Genomic DNA, 16,624 nt, shown 5'->3' on the forward strand with positions numbered 1-16,624 from the left:
TGAATTTTGTCTCTTAAACGCCAGCATAGTCAGCTATCACTGTGTATAATGGAATTTTGTGTATCAGTAGTGCTTGCCTTACATATTATTGCTACTCAGTGGCATCTCCAGCCTTTTTTTTTTAAAGTCGAGGCCAGATTGAGACACTAGAAATGTTGGAGTGGCAAACCAAATCGAGAAGACATACTTTCAGAATATCATTACACTGTTGTAACCAGTTATTTTATTCAGTAGTGAGTAATCTAATTAATTTTCTCATCTTGGCAACGCCGTTACCGTTACTGAGGATGTAAAGGCGTGTGTTACTATGCGTTACTTGGTTGGTTGAATGATGCGAGAAAAGTCTGAGAGACACTTACTCACAAAGACGAGAGAGCAGAGCAGGAGTAGGGAGGCCGTTGCAAACCCGATGCTAGTTGGCTCCAATAATATGTGGCTGCAGCCGGTAGCCTGTAAACTACGCCCACATGATGCTACGGGCAGTACCACATGTAGATAGAACTAGATATGAAATGATAGCCGGCATTGGTAAACGGCCGCCATATTAAAGCAGTAAACTTCTCAGGAAGGCTCTGTTGTAGAGAACTTTCCTAGCGTTCGAACCTAAGTAACTTTTTATCTAAAATACTCCTAAATCAGCAAAATCTCGACTTAAATCTATCTGTAAATGATGAAATCGTTTTAAAACTTTCACATGTCGAAAGTAGACAGAAGGGAACTAATGCAATAAAGGGAGCAATTTTGACAGCTTTAACGGTTAATTCAAAACAACAAATGACGTCCAAACATAGCAAAGGTTACTATGTTTTTGTTGTTGTTTTTTGGAATGAAAAAAAAAAACCATGAAAGGTAATACCAGTTACTTTGCCAAGTAACTAATTACTCTTACATTCTGGTAACTGAGTTAGTAACGCAATTACTTTTTGGGAGAAGTAATTTGTAACTGTAATTAATTTCTTTTTTAAAGTAAGATTAACAACACTGGTTGTAACCCTGTATGGACCCGGGTTCAAGTCCCGCTTATGAGTTGCATCGGGCTGCTCCAGAATACAGCTTTTATGAATAATTTTATAAATAATACAGTGGTACCTCGACATAAGATCGCTTCGACACACTATCTTTTCGACATCCGATGTAAAATTTGACTCGCCATTTGTTTCTACATTTGAAGCTATTATTAGTAAAGATGCACGATAATATTGGTTACCCATAATTATCGGCTGATAATGGCAATTATGACATCAGATGAAGAAAAATTCAACCGATAATGCAATCAGATAATTATTTACTTGATTTAGCCTCCAAATGTGCGCAACCGAAGCAGTTTTGTCCACTTCTCCATTGCTGCCTCCTCAACCCCTCCTTTGTAATGCTGCCTTTATTTTCGGCTTAACAAAACTCAGGCACAAAACAACACGCACGGAGATGCGAGCTCCAACTGCATCCAAATAGTACTGCCGTTTATCAGTTAAGCTGCTGCAAAGCGAATGTCGCCACTCGTGAGTGCCGCAAATGTAAACAAAGCGCTGCAGAATGGGTACATGACATCTCACTCTTTTGAGTTAATCATTTTCACAGTGTGCAACAAAGCATATAACATTAGCAATCACTTTTCAAATTAATTTAACTTATTTGTCTGCTCAACTACAGTCACAGTAGATAATCTAAACTTTTTGGCACTTATTAACACTTATTAATTTAAATATGCACATTCCTGTTGTAATTAAATAACAATAATATTCTGTAGCCACAAATATTCAAACTCTTTTCTTAAGTTTTTTTTGGGATTAAGTATAATAATGTATTGCTTAAAATAAGGCTGTTAAGATTATTTTCAGCTAGCTATTTTTCTTCCAAGAAATCTGAGAGAAATACACCTGAAGCGCTGGCAGATAATTTCACTTATTTCCAATAGATTTACACTTAAAACTGACTAGTTTTAAGGAAGTGTGTTTTGCAGTGTATTAATGTTATGTTAGGAATGGCTTACTTTTAAAGGCATTTTTGTGCAACTTAGGTATTTACTCTGTAAGTAATTGTTGCCAAAAGTTTACCATTACACAATGTCAGACAATGTCATTATTTAGATGTTGGAATTGACGACTTGTTCATATTTTATGTTGAAAAAAAAAAAGAGCAATAAATTATATTTTTGCACAGTAATATTTTCTTTTGTTTAAAATTTTACATAAATCTTTTAATAGAAATATCGGCTTGACATTATCGGTTATCGGTAGGAATGAGGAGGAAATTATCGGTTATCGGTATCGGTTGAAAAATGTATTATCGTGCATCACTAATATAAATGTTTCCCTGTTTTGTATGTCTGAGCTTTATTTCTATGGTGTATTGATGACCAATAAACACCTGTGAAAGGAACTGGAGTCTCATATGCCATCAACACACACGTGTGCCGATTGCATGCAGCATACACAAACAAACACACACACACACAAATGTACGCACGCACGCGGTGATAAAGAGCGGCCGGGAAAATTACCGCCCTCATTTTTATTTACCATGCGATAAATTGACTTATTGCATATCGCGACAGGCTTAGTTCGAACATCACCATGTGATATGTGTGCATAGTCCCATCGCAGGATGTGGGATTGTTATTATTTATTTTTTGGAACATTTACACTTTTTTTTGCTTCATAAAAGCAGCAAATGTGCAGAGAAATGTTTTTATTCACAGATGTATGCCCTTAGCCTGGATTAAACGCAATTATATGATAAAATCATATATCTTGGTTTTGCAGTTTTTAAGTAAATAAATACAGTTTCAGTAAGTTGGAGTTCCTTAAATCGATTATGCAACAATTAAAAAAAAAATACAGACACTAAGATGACATTTTTATCATCAACAATACAAAAAATTATTTAAAGAATATGAATAAATTTTAAAAAATTAAGAATACAAGGGTTAATGAAGAGGAAAAATAAGGGGGAAACTCAGGAAAAACAATCTAATAAATTTCTGAATGCAATACACTAATACAAAAACACGGTGAGCCCAAACACCAAGCTATTTAAGTCCTCTTATAAAAATGTATCCAGTTTTAATATAACAATATATATCGCAATCCCCCAGAATGTCGCAATATCAGTTTTTTGTAATATTGTTCAGCCTTACTTCCTACCATGAAATGAAAACGACATATCTCCGATTTTCTATGATTTTCCGGTTCCAAATATAAACTAAGAGAGAGGTTGAAATCCATGCTTGGGAGTAATGTTGACTCTTATTTCAAGGGTTTATAGTTTCATAGTTCAGTTTATTATTTTAGGGCGCTTTAAAGATGCCACGTGATTGACCAGGCCGGCGTGATCATTGACTTTGGACTGCAAGCTTTTGTGTAGTCATGTGACTGTATTGTTACGTATGATTGGTACAATGGAGTCATATGGTTTTGGTGAAACTGCTGGAGCCACTGTGTTGGTAAAAATAAAGTCGATTTCAATATGGAGAATTAGGAGGAAAAATATAATGACTAGTTTGGCCAATGTAGTAGTGTAAGAGTAATGTTTCTTCACAATTCTAGTCAAGTAAAAGTTAAAAGTATGGTGTGTGTGTGTGTGTGTGTGTGTGTGTGTGTGTGTGTGTGTGTGTGTGTGTGTGTGTGTGTGTGTAAAACTACTTTTAGTACTACATTTTTCTAAAAAAAAAAAAAAACTCAAGTAAATGTAACGGAGTAATGTGTAACACCTGTTATGTAGTTCCTTACTCTAAGTACATGTAAGGCCGAGACTTGAATGGAACAACACTTCTTTATTCAGCGTACTTTTCAACATATTTGTCACTGACACATCACAGAGAATCCTTTTATACAGTAATACCACACCCACAGGAAGTGCACACTATGGTAACAGTGTGACATAAATATGTCACACGACCCACCTCTGAATGTAGCTAAATGAGCTAATGTGCATAGACTAATAACAGTACAGTTATTCAAATTCACAGTATAGACCCCAATCACCAACGTCATACAATCATGTAATCGCTGTATTGTGCCGCCATATTGTCCGTCATTGTGTGTCCGTATTGTCATTGATCGTAGTTTCTAAAGGTGGATTAACTTGCAAATTATGGAAGCCCCGGTGCTTTCAGACGCTGTGAACTCATTGGATGAGTTGCATAAAAGCCGTTATTTGGAAAAGCTTCGGTCGATCCAGTCGGCAGATCCATATTTGATGCCCAAACCGATGTTTCCTACCGTCCGGTCCCATCCCGTGCGTCAGAGCTCGTCCTGAGACCACAAAATTTCTAATCATACTCCAATTTATGTCACGATGAGGAGTCGGGTACCCAAAATCGGCACCGGCCCAAATATAAATCGACATTTGGTCCGCTGAGCGTCACCGTTGTCACGATTGTAAAATGAAACTTGATTGACAACGGGCCGGTGTGTGTCGAAAAATAGCTGCCCCGCGTGAAATGTCCCCTCCTGACGGGAGCGCTTATTTATAACGCTTTATTGACGTGAAAACATCAAATGTTTTCATGGACGCATTACAGTAATGGATTTACGACTAAGATCGGTTTTAAATAATTAAATTACACAAAATATTAGTACTGTATTTTAGTAACAAATCGTGGACTGGGCCACATAACCATCTTTGAACAGAAATGTATTAGTCTACAGGTTTTCACGACCATATCCCAATAACAATCACACAGGTATGACATTTATTAGTTCAAGCAGAGTAAAATAATACATATTCACCGTACAAGAAAGTCGTTTCCGTGTGGGCGCTCCCGTCAGGGGTGACATTTCACGCAGGGCGGCTATTTTTCGGCACAACACCTGTTGTTGCGCTCACCTTCTTGCTGCGCGACCGTGGCGACGTAGTCTCCGTCTGATGATTTCTGCGATGGTGTTGGCATCATATGGATGTTTTCGCCGCTGTCTAACGGCTGTTGACACAAACGCATCATGGACCGAGATACACAAACCGTGCTGCTTTCGAGATTTGCCCTTTTAACAATGGGCACATAGCAACTACTAAAATGACCGTTTATCTTCTCTGTTACTGCAACCAACCGCCACACATGCCTTGACCATTTTGATTAATCAATGTTAACGATTGTCAGGAAGGTTTTTGGGTTCGTTTACTAGGCGGTGATTCCTTAGACAAGCAGAAAAACACGCAGTAATAGGAGGAAGGTACGTAGCGGTATTATGTAAACACGTTGAGCTAACGGATAATATGGTGGCACCAGTCCGGGGGTGGAGTTGTGACGTCACGTGATTGGGGTCTATAATAGCCTGTGGGGTGGCCAGTAAATTTATAGGGGCGGAGCCGTGTTGGCGCCCTTGTTGTAAAGGGCATGTTCAGATTGAAATCCTGATTATTTTTTTTTTATCATCATATACTGTACAAGTGTACAGCAATATATGGAAAAGAGTACATATGTTCTCTTAAAGGCTATCATAGTTAAATTCATCAGGGAACTAATTTTTATGCATTTTTGACAGAGACAATTTTGATCACAGCAAATGTTGCAACATGTATTTGTAAAAGTGAAATATGGAACTTAGAATCAATGTTGTTACATGCATAAAACCTTTGATTTTTTAAAAAAATATAGCCTAGATGTTGTTTTATGGAAGAGACCTAGATTTTGTCCTTGGAAAAGATACGAAATGTGATCCTTGTATTATTTAAAGTCCGTTTTTGTTTGCAACGTTATTGACTAAAAAAATGTCTCCAGCGGCTACGCATGAAAAGAAGCAGAGTCTACCATTTTGCGTTCATTTTGACATTTTAGCCTCCTTTTGGCCATTTCCTGGGTTCTTTTCAAAGAAAATTTGCCACATTGCTATCAAATTTCAAACGCTATATAGACAGATGGATGATGCTGGTTTGTCACCGTGTGTGAAAATTGATTTGCATTCCTGATACATCAGCGCTTCTAAAGCCTCAGCTCCAACCAATCAGCAGGCGACCTTGTGTGAAAAGCTCTTCGCACACTGCCCGGATGGCAAAGTGATTCAAAGCGAGGCCAAGCGTCCGAGCTGGCAAAGCTCGGCTTGATCCGTCACGTCAAGTGTGGAATCGCCACCTTGTCGGTGTCAAGCCGGCGTAATCCTCTGTGTACTTTCTCACCGGCTTTTCACGCCTTTTCACAGACTTACTTTGTACGTGAGCTCGCCGCGAGCTTCCCATGCCCTTGAAGCAGAAAATCCTGTCATCTGTATTAGCGTTGTCGGGACTGAGTTGCTTGGTCATGTAATTGAAGATACTTGAAATAATAACAACAGCTCCGATTTTCCCTATTACAAAGTTAATACTGGTAGCATAGTTAACCCTGGCTGTTCTTTATTTATATTGAACATGAACAGTAAAAAGCTACAGTACATGTAATCAGATTTTTATATGTGGACATAAAGGCCTTTCCAGATAACAAATTTTAGTAGGCGATATATTGTCTCATGAATTATTGCCGATATGCGTTTTTATTGTCAATTTTTTAAAACCAATTTAACCACTAATGTAGCGACAATGCATCCTAATAAATCACAAGGGTTGGGCATTGTTTGCATTTGAACGGTTCCGGTTTCGATTCCCATTCCACGTTTCCATTCCGGTTCCAAACGATTCTCGATTCTGATTCTTTTAATAGGCAGGGTCAAAAAAATTGCATAGTTTATTCTTTTCTCAACTTCTCGCTATTTTTTTTTTAATTATATGAACTTTCAGTTAACTTTGGTATAAATTTCTTACAGGGCTATTATTAACTTGTATATAAATATCAGTCTTTGAACTTGAATATGATGAAGTTTCTTTCCACAAGATGTTTATTTTTCAAAAGCTCACAGAGAAAACATTGACACATATTCTTTTGCCTATGATTGTGTTGTTTTAGTGGGTGACTTTAACATTCATGTTGATAATCCTGAAGAAGGATGTGCTAGAGAGCTTTTAAATATTTTGGATACATTTGGTTTATCTCAGCATGTCACAGTTCCAACACATAACAGAGGGCACATACTGGACTTAATAATATCCAAAGGTCTTAACATCTCTGAGGTCACAGTGAATGATGTTGCTCTGTCTGATCACTACTGCATTATGTTTAAAATGACCAGCCCTGTCCATCCTCTGAAAAGGGAAACAGAGTTTATTAGGAAGCGTTACATAAGTGATAACACATGTGCGTTATTCACACAGGTCTATGCCTCATTATTAACCCCTACAATAGCTCCAGTGGAAGAACTTGTAAATAGTTTCAGTTCCGGTGTGATGACTGTAATGGACACTATTGCCCCGATTAAGACAAAAACTTTGTCAAGAAAGAAGAGGTCACCCTGGAGAAATGCCATACTAGCTATAAAACAAAAGCAAGTTTGTAGACGAGCAGAACGCAGATGGCGAAAAAACAAACTCCTAGTTTTTTATGATATCTACAAAGAGAGTCTTCGCAAATACAACCAGGAACTGAAAAATGCTAGACAATCATATTTTTCAGAGATCATTAGTAGAAACACCAACAATACTCGCACACTATTTTCTGTTGTTGACAAACTGACAAACCCACAAGCATCAATACCTCAGGAATTGGCATCTGAGGTGTCCTGTAATAATTTCGCAGCATTCTTTACACACAAAGTACTAATGATTAGACAGACTGTGTGCAACTCCGGATTAACAAATGTTACACTAAATGCCTCCCAACATGTCCCCCACGTCAATCTTAGACAGTTTAGCCTCTTGGACGATGCCAACTTTAACAGAAATTGTGTCGAAACTAAAGCCCACAACATGCTGCCTTGACATCCTTCCTTCAAACTTTTTCAAAACTGTTTTTCATTGCATAGCCCCAGACATACTTCAGATTATAAATACTTCCCTCCAAACAGGAGAGTTTCCTCAGACTTTAAAAACTGCAGTAATAAAACCTCTCCTAAAAAAACCTAATCTGGATGCCTCAACCATTAGTAATTACAGGCCAATATCAAATCTGACATTCCTGGGGAAAATTATCGAAAGGGTTGTGTTTGAACAGATCCAGACTTTTATGATCCAAAACAATCTTTTTAACTCATTTCAGTCTGGATTTCGGCCACAACACAGCACCGAGACTGTGCTTATCAAAGTCCTAAATGATATTCGTCGGAATACCGATGCAGGCAAATCATCTGTTCTGCTACTATTGGATCTCAGCGCCGCATTCGACACGGTTGATCACAACATACTACTCAGCAGATTGGAACAGTGGGTAGGGCTTACTGACACTATTCTTCAGTGGTTCACATCCTATTTACATGATAGGGATTTCTTTGTGTCAATCGGAAATTATCAGTCAGAACGAACCAAATTCACTTGTGGAGTCCCTCAAGGGTCAATTCTTGGACCACTCTTATTTAACATCTATATGCTTCCGTTAGCTCAGATAATGGAACAGTATGACATCTCCTATCACGCCTATGCAGATGACACACAACTGTACATTTCTGTGTCCCCACATGATTATAGTCCCTTAGTCTCCCTGAGTAAATGCATTCATCAAATCAATGAATGGATGTGCCAGAATTTTCTCCAGTTAAATGTGGAGAAAACAGAGGTGATCATTTTTGGGCCAAAAAAGGAAAGGTCAAAGATAAGCAGCCAACTTAGCACAATGTCACTTACAGCTACAAATCAAGTCAGAAACCTTGGCGTAATTATTGACTCAGACCTAAAATTTGATAGCCATCTAAAGTCCGTCACTAAATCCGCTTATTACCACCTAAAAAATATAACCAGAATTAAGGGGCTTCTGACTCAACAAGACATGGAAAAACTTATGCATGCATTCGTTTTCAGCAGATTGGACTACTGCAAGGGTATATTTACAGGTCTTGATAAAAAATCAGTCAGGAAGCTGCAGCTAGTACAGAATGCTGCAGCCAGAATCCTCACAAATACAAGGAAGCTGGACCACATTACACCAGTTTTGAAATCGCTACACTGGCTTCCAGTGAGTCAAAGGATAGATTATAAAATACTACTGCTCGTCTACAAAACACTTAATGGCCTTGGACCAAAATACATGCTTGACTTGTTAGATTCCCATGAGACATTTAGACCCCTAAGGTCGTCTGGAACGGATCTTCTGCATGTTCCAAGAACAAGAACCAAGCAGGGTGAGGCAGCATTTAGTTATTATGCTCCTCACCTCTGGAACAAGTTACCCGAACGTCTGAAGTATGCTCAAACTGTTAGCTCCTTTAAATCAGGGCTAAAAACGCTTTTGTTTAGCACTGCATATCCATAACTGTCTATATATTTCAATCTACCTGCCTTCTATTCCTCTTGTGCTTATCTCCATTGCTGATTTCAATGATTATTAGTAGTAGTAGTTTTTGCTTTATTTCTATTTTTGTTTTATTTTTATTTATTTATTTTTATTCTGTGATTAAATGCGATCTTTTGTCTTGGTTTTTACGTTGTGTTGATTTAAATGTGATTTTTATGGTTTTCATGTGATGTAAAGCACTTTGAATTGCCTTGTGTTGAATTTTGCTATATAAATAAATTTGCCTTGCCTTGCCTTGCCTATGTATGAGAGTGTCTTATACTGCAGCCCTCTGTTGTATTGCATCGTTTGTTTTAGGTGGTATTTCTAAAAGTTAGTTAAGGGCTGGCAGATGTCAGGCGGGGAGTATTCTGTCCTTTGATTTTCAGTTGACTACTTTTTAAGTTTGATTTCTTTCTAAGTGATATATTGTTCATTCGTCCACAAGATGTCACTATTGTAACTCCAGACTCTACCGTTTTTCTTTGGTTTTGCTATGTGCGCTTGGCTTCCCCTAGTAGTGACTTACTGGAAGCAGCAGGCAAAAATAACATTACTTTAGTTAGAAAAGAATCCTTGAGGTGTACAGACGCTACACACCTCTGCACTACACATCGTTGGGAACCCATGATAAAACAAAATCTGTAAGTTTGCACGTTTTAACTGAGGGTCTGATAACATTTCGATGTGTTTATTCTGTTACTTTGTTGTCATTTATGTGAAGCGAAGCAACAAGTTTTTGTACTAAGCTAAATTAGCACTTCATCTGATTTGCACATAACGAAGCTAGTCTTCATGTGGCTTCTTCTTGGTGGTGTTCGGCAGCTATTCTTTTTTTCGGTTGGCGGTCAGGAAAACGAAATTAAAAAAAGTCTAACGGTTCTGGGAGAACCGGAGTGTTAGTCCTGGATCGACATCGATGCTTGATGCCCAACCATATAAATCACCCATTCAAATGCAAAGAAAATTGTTATTCTTAAATAAAACATAAACTATGTTAAAAACAGGGCTGTCAAAATTATAGCGTTAACGGGCGGTAATTAATTTTTTCAATTAATCATTAAAATATTTGACGCAATTAACGCACATGCCCCGCTCAAACAGACTAAAATGACAGTACAGTCCGCTAATAACACAGTAATGTCCGCTTGTTGCTGTTTTTTTGGTGTTTGGCGCCCTCTGCTGGCGTTTGGGTCCAACTGATTTTTATGGGTTAGTACCATGCGTGAGCATAGTGAAATTATTGACATCAACAATGGCGAGCTACTAGTTTATTTTTTGTTTGAAAATTTTACAAATTTTGATAAAACGAAACGTTAAGAGGGGTTTTAATACAAAATTTCTATAACTTGTACTAACATTTATCGTTTAAGAACTACAAGTCTTTCTATCCATGGATCGTTTTAAGAGAATGTTAATAATGTTAATGCCATCTTGTTGATTTATTGTTATAATAAACAAATACAATACTTGTGTACCGTACGTTGAATGTACTGGGTGACCCAAAAAAAAGTTTACACTCAGTTGACTGCTTGTTTAAAAGCCATTGAAACATATCTAAATAGGTTGTCATGCTTAAGTGATTCATTAAGGTCACTCAATGCAGCTGGTAATCTCTCGTCTCTACAATTCCTTTGCTTCGGATGAAAATGAAGAAAACTTTAGCTGTACCTGAATTGCTGCGTGCCGGTCTGACACCTACTGAGATTGCAGCAAATCTGAGAATATCCAGATGTGAAGTCTACAAAGTTAAAAAGAAGCTGAAAGATACTGGAACAGCCTCACGAAAACCTGGGTCTGGAAAACCCGATCTGTGCGGACCAAAAAGTTGATTGACAAGGTGATATGTGGCCACCCCAGAGTCCAGATCTCAATCCCCTGAATTATAGCCTATGGGCAACTGTGGAGGACAGTGCCTGTAAGAAGCCACAAACTTCTTTGGTAGCCTTGGAGAGGTCCATTGTTAGATCTTGGGAAAAGATGACAGCATCCTACATAAAGAAGACCTGTCAAGCGTTCCGCAGGCGCCTGGAGGCTGTTGTGACACTTAAGGGAGGACACATTGAAAAATAGAGTGTACTGTACATGTTCTATACAATAATGTATAATTTGCGTTTAAATTCTAATTCTAAGCTGAATAAAAATGTCATTTAAGTTGTATTATGGCAGTGTAAACTTTTTTTTGGGTCACCCTGTATATATCCGTCTTGTGTCTTATCTTTCCATTCCAACAATAATTTACAGAAAAATAACCCTAACCCTAATTATTAAGCAGTAATTAACTCGATTAAAAATTTTAATCGTTCAACAGCCCGAGTTAAGAATAATAAATATTAAAAAAAAACAAAAAACAACAACAACAGCAATGCAGAACAAGTCATTTGAAAGCTAGCTTAGTGCAGAATATAAAATAGGTGAAAAATGCAAGTACTTTATTTTGAAATGTTCACCGGAAGTGCCTTCGCTAAGTCGCTATCCGTAAAAAAGAAGAAAAGTGCACTTCTCTTTTCGTCATGCATATGGTGTCAGTAATAGATTTTTATTCTTTTTTTCCGCATTATTTGCAAATGTTGTTAACCAGGGAGTTTTCGTGTTTGAAGTGTCACCTTTGAACCACAATTTTGCATTTTCGGGAAGACTGCCAATGTTTTATAGCAGTCTAAATTGGTTAGTGAATTGACTTTTTTCCATTAACCTGAATGTAGCAAGGGTAACGTTTTACAATGTTTAATATTGATGTGTTTCCTTATTTTGTACAGTATATCTGACTCTGAACTTTAATTCTATGGCGCGTTGATGACCAATAAACATCTGTAAAATGAACAGGGGTCTGATATGCTATCAGCACGCACGTGTGCCGAGTGCACGCATGATTTGGAGTTGTACTCAAAATTGCGTGGAAAAACACTACAGGCTGATCCAACTTTGATGTAATGTCCTTTAAACAAGTCAAAATGAGGCTCAGTAGTCTGCTCCTCCTCTGCATGCTCCTGATGAGGCGGCGGATGTTTTCTTGAGGGATCTTTTCCCATATCTGGACAAGGGCATCACTGAGCTCCTGGACAGTCTGAGGAGCAATCTAGCGGCCTGTAGGAGATTCCAGGAGACAGGTAGTTACTCCAGGGGAGCTGGACAGGGCCGTAGAAGGTCCTCAAACCCTCAGCAGGATTGGTAGTTTGGCTGACTCAATCCAATGGAACACCTCTGGAACATTATGTTTAGGTCCCTTTGGCGCCACCAGGTTGATCCTCAGACTATCTAAGAGTTCAGTGATGCCCTGGTCTAGGTCTGGGATGTAAAATGTATTTTTTTAATATACAAAGTTAATTATGTTGTTTGAGTAACATAAGATGTTATAGTCATTCAACATGTGCATTAAAAATTGTTTATTAATTTATTTATTTATTTTTGATGCCTCGAGCTACCCACACTAGCGTTATGTTCGACATAATGGTCACCTCTGTTCTAGAGGAAGCCTGTCTATTTGAAAAAATATATTTTTTTAATGATTGATGTATAAACTTTCACCTCACAATCTTTCACTAACGGTTTGCACCCTAAAGTTGTGTTCAAAAGTAGTTTGTAAGGAGGCCCATAATAGACATTGAGAAAACAGCTCAAATATTCAGCAAATCACCAGTTCACAACCCTTCTCCAGCATTGTGGAATATCCTTACAAACAGAAATCATTCCACCTCCGTTAAGTATGACACGATCACCAGATGGTGAAAAATAGGTAAAGGCAGGATTTAGTTTTAATATACACTTGTTAACATGCTGATAAATATTAAGAAATTGTGTGTATGTGTTTTCCATGTTAAGTAGAAGGGGCATATATTAATGCGTTATCCTCTGGGGGATTATGTTCCATTAGATGTGAGGTATGCATTAGCCTAATGGCTTCTTACTGAGCTCACATCAACATCTCGCACACACACAAAGCCCCTGGTCACCTCTGTTTTTCAGGGCACATTTAAGCGCACGTTTGCACTTGGAGTTTAGAAACGCTAGCAGATTAGTGCTGGTTTGACCTGGATTGAAGGATTTTTGAGGCCATATTATAAAAAATAATTTATAAATGTTTTGCTTCTATATGTAGCACAGCAGGAGGTAATTGCGCCCTCTGCTGGGCTTGGCTGGAAGCGCGGCCTGTGCTGTGGCTAAAACCGAGGATAAACATACTGTACCTGTATTTTGACACTTGGCACTAAAGCACAAGCAGCCCTATAACATAGCCAAGCCTTCTTCAAATTAGTTTTTGTGTCAAAAACTGCTGATAATAAGTTACTCACAAACACGGGTTTGTTTATGTTTTTATTTCCTGTGCCTTTGTGGGGCTAATTTCTCCCTCACCTGAGAGACTAAATAGTGCAAAACAGCCTACAGATGTGGTTTTCAAAACATAGTCGAAACCCCAAAGCAATTAGTTGCTCCCAATAAAGCACTTGTTTGTGTGCCCGTGTTTGCATGCCAATTTCGGCCAATTACGTGCGAGTAAATAAGCTCATTTTCACTCCTAAAACAAGGGTGATTGTTGATGACTTAAGTCTGGTCTTACATTCACCAAGTACCATATGCCAATTTTCCATAAAATATCTCTGTTCTCTTCCTGCCCACAGAGGAAGTTTGTCATCGCCAGCGCTCTGGTGGTGGCGGTGACGCTCTTTGCCGTGGCTGTCCACCAGCCCGCATTTGGAGAAGCATTTGGCAGTCACTGGGCGGGTCCGAAGCAAGTTTTCAAGCCTCACCTAGGCTATGTCAGCATCCCCAAACAAGAAGTGAGTGGGGTTTTTGTGTGTGTGAATGTGTGAAGAAGCAAGTGAACCCAAAATGCAGGGGAAACAGAAGGCGACATTGTTGTTTTCAGCAATGTTGACGATATGATATCGAGCTAAAAACATGTCTTGGGGGACTAAAACATAACAAGACAAATGCCAGTTTTCGGCTGACAAGACAACAACGACACAAAAATGCACCAATTTCCTTGATATGTTCACAATGTGTGACATTCTCTTATTGCATGTATAGTTAGCCTGCATCGTAGCAGTGTTTGTTTGTGTCACTCATGCAGGGGCGCTGCCAGGGATTTTGGGCCCCATGAAAAGATATCAATTTGGGCCCCACCAAAAGTGCCGGGACACACACACACATTTAGAATATCAACGACGTAATTTGCTGCATTCTGGTGAATCTTTACACACCAATTTGTGCATTTTCTGCATTAATTTAAGATGAAAATATATTTATGTAAACATACAGTGTATAGAGCAATAATGAATAGACTGATATCATCTATAAGAAATGTACTGAAGGCCATCTTATATAATACTGGGGTTTGGGTGGGGGGGTGGCAATACATATGCTCTCTGGGTGTTTACTTTTTGCCAAAAACAAAACAGGAAAACAAAACCCTTTGTTTTATTCCTATTAAAATTATAATGATAAATATTTAAATTTGCAAACGATTAACTAATGTTCTAATTTTCTTTGTGGGCCCCCAGAATCAGTCTCACTTTTCCCCCCTACACGGCGCCCCTGCATTCATGTGATGTGCTGCACCTCACACCCCCACACACAGACTTGGGCCCCTTTTCCACAGAACTGGAACAGGTGCTCGTTCCATGCACGTGCTTGGGTGAACACTGGTTCTCTCTGTTTCAATCACCCAAGCACGAGCATTAGCCCCTGAAAACGGGTGCTCAGCAGGCACCAACTCATTCCTGGGCCAGACGAGAGCCAGCAAAGGGCTAACTTCGTCAGGGGGCTGGAGGCAGGTTCATCGACTGCGTTTCTTCGTCTTTGTTGCATTTACCGCCGCTGGTTTGGTTCACATATTGACGTATTCTGGTGACGCATGACCTGGCCCCAATTTGGATCCTTTGCACATGGAAAGTCAACTGCTGTTTGGGAAACACGCAAAACGAACCAACAAAGCATTAGCTCCAGCACTGAATGAGTATGCTCATTCTTCAGGTTGAAAAAGGATATCAGTCACTCAATCACCGGTGTCCTCTTCAGGCTCCAGGCTTGGTTGTTTTGAAACACATAGTAAGATTTGTATTCTTATCTTGGCAAGAAAGAATATATAATATTGCTTTAGCTTTAAAGGTCTGTGCTGATTGATCATCACACACTCAATGTAACTTGTAGCATTAACGTACCATTTACGTTTAGTGTGGCGAGCATCACCTTAAACTCTAGGACAGCTTGTTTTACATAGCGTTTGTGGCTATATTAAATTGAAAATAATGTACTGTTTTCCTGTTGAGTCTTTATTAACATCATGAAGTCGGCGTTGTCCTTGTAGACGCTACAATATGTGCTTGTCTGTCAATCTTCATTCAAAATCGTTAGAAACCATTATTTATTTTTGGACTACCGTATTTTTCGGACTACAAGTCGCACCTGAGTATAAGTCGCACCAGCCATAAAATGCCCAACGAAGAGAAAAAAATATATATAAGTCGCACTGGAGTATAAGTCGCATTTTGGGGGGAAATTTACTTGATAAAATCCAACACATAGAACAGATATGTCATCTTGAAAGGCAATTTAATATAAAAATAATATAAAGAACAACATGCTGAATAAATGTACAGTGTACAGTGCATGAACAACGAAATGCGAATATACTGTCCTCACCAGGACGCTACGGCTCGGTCCTGGCTATACAGCGAACTCCCAAATGACGATGCTGGACGTCCGTATAATTTGCTGAATCAATTTGGTCCTCGATACCAAACAGATACGCATCAATGTAAATAAATGATAATTAGGTGCTCTTACAGCAATGACATAAACGGTTAGCATGCGTTCGCGAGCATTAGCACATCGTTCAAACAACCACACAACTGGCTCTAAGTGTCCGATCGCAGGTGGAAAACACACAACAACAACAGAAAAGATGATAGACACAGGCGTTGCCTCTGTAGAGATATTTTACAAGCATAAACAATGAACGTAGGTTCGCAGCCGTGTTTCTCTCTCGCTAACTCGTCCACTCACTCACAGCTCCATAGCTGTCTGTCTTCTTCTGGCGTGTGAGCGCTCTTCTTCACGTAAACAAGTGCGAGTGCGCTCCCACGTGGGCGTGAAAGCGCCACAAACTAAAAGCATGCATTTCAATATAAAAACGTCAATAATACAATTGAACACACATTGCCAAAGGCAGAACGGGAACGTGGCCATAGCTATTAAGAGTTATTCAGATAACTATAGCATAAAGAACAAGCTAATAAGTTTACCAAACCATCAGTGTCACTCCAAAACACCAAAATAACACGTGAAATGATATCATAATGTGTTAATAATTTCACACATAAGTCACTCCTGAGTATA

The 16,624-nt window shown here is 38.7% G+C and overlaps 1 protein-coding gene across 1 annotated transcript in view; it reads left to right on the forward strand.

Moving 5' to 3' along the window:
- Positions 1-16,624, forward strand: part of st6galnac3 (ST6 (alpha-N-acetyl-neuraminyl-2,3-beta-galactosyl-1,3)-N-acetylgalactosaminide alpha-2,6-sialyltransferase 3) — a 68,416-nt gene that overhangs the window by 859 nt on the left and 50,933 nt on the right. The window contains exon 2 of the mRNA XM_057856855.1: positions 13,906-14,064. Within this exon, the coding sequence (XP_057712838.1) occupies positions 13,906-14,064 (159 nt within the window). The remainder of the gene's footprint in view (positions 1-13,905; positions 14,065-16,624) is intronic.

The sequence above is a fragment of the Corythoichthys intestinalis genome, chromosome 14, assembly GCF_030265065.1.
Source record: "Corythoichthys intestinalis isolate RoL2023-P3 chromosome 14, ASM3026506v1, whole genome shotgun sequence".
NCBI lineage: Eukaryota > Metazoa > Chordata > Actinopteri > Syngnathiformes > Syngnathidae > Corythoichthys > Corythoichthys intestinalis.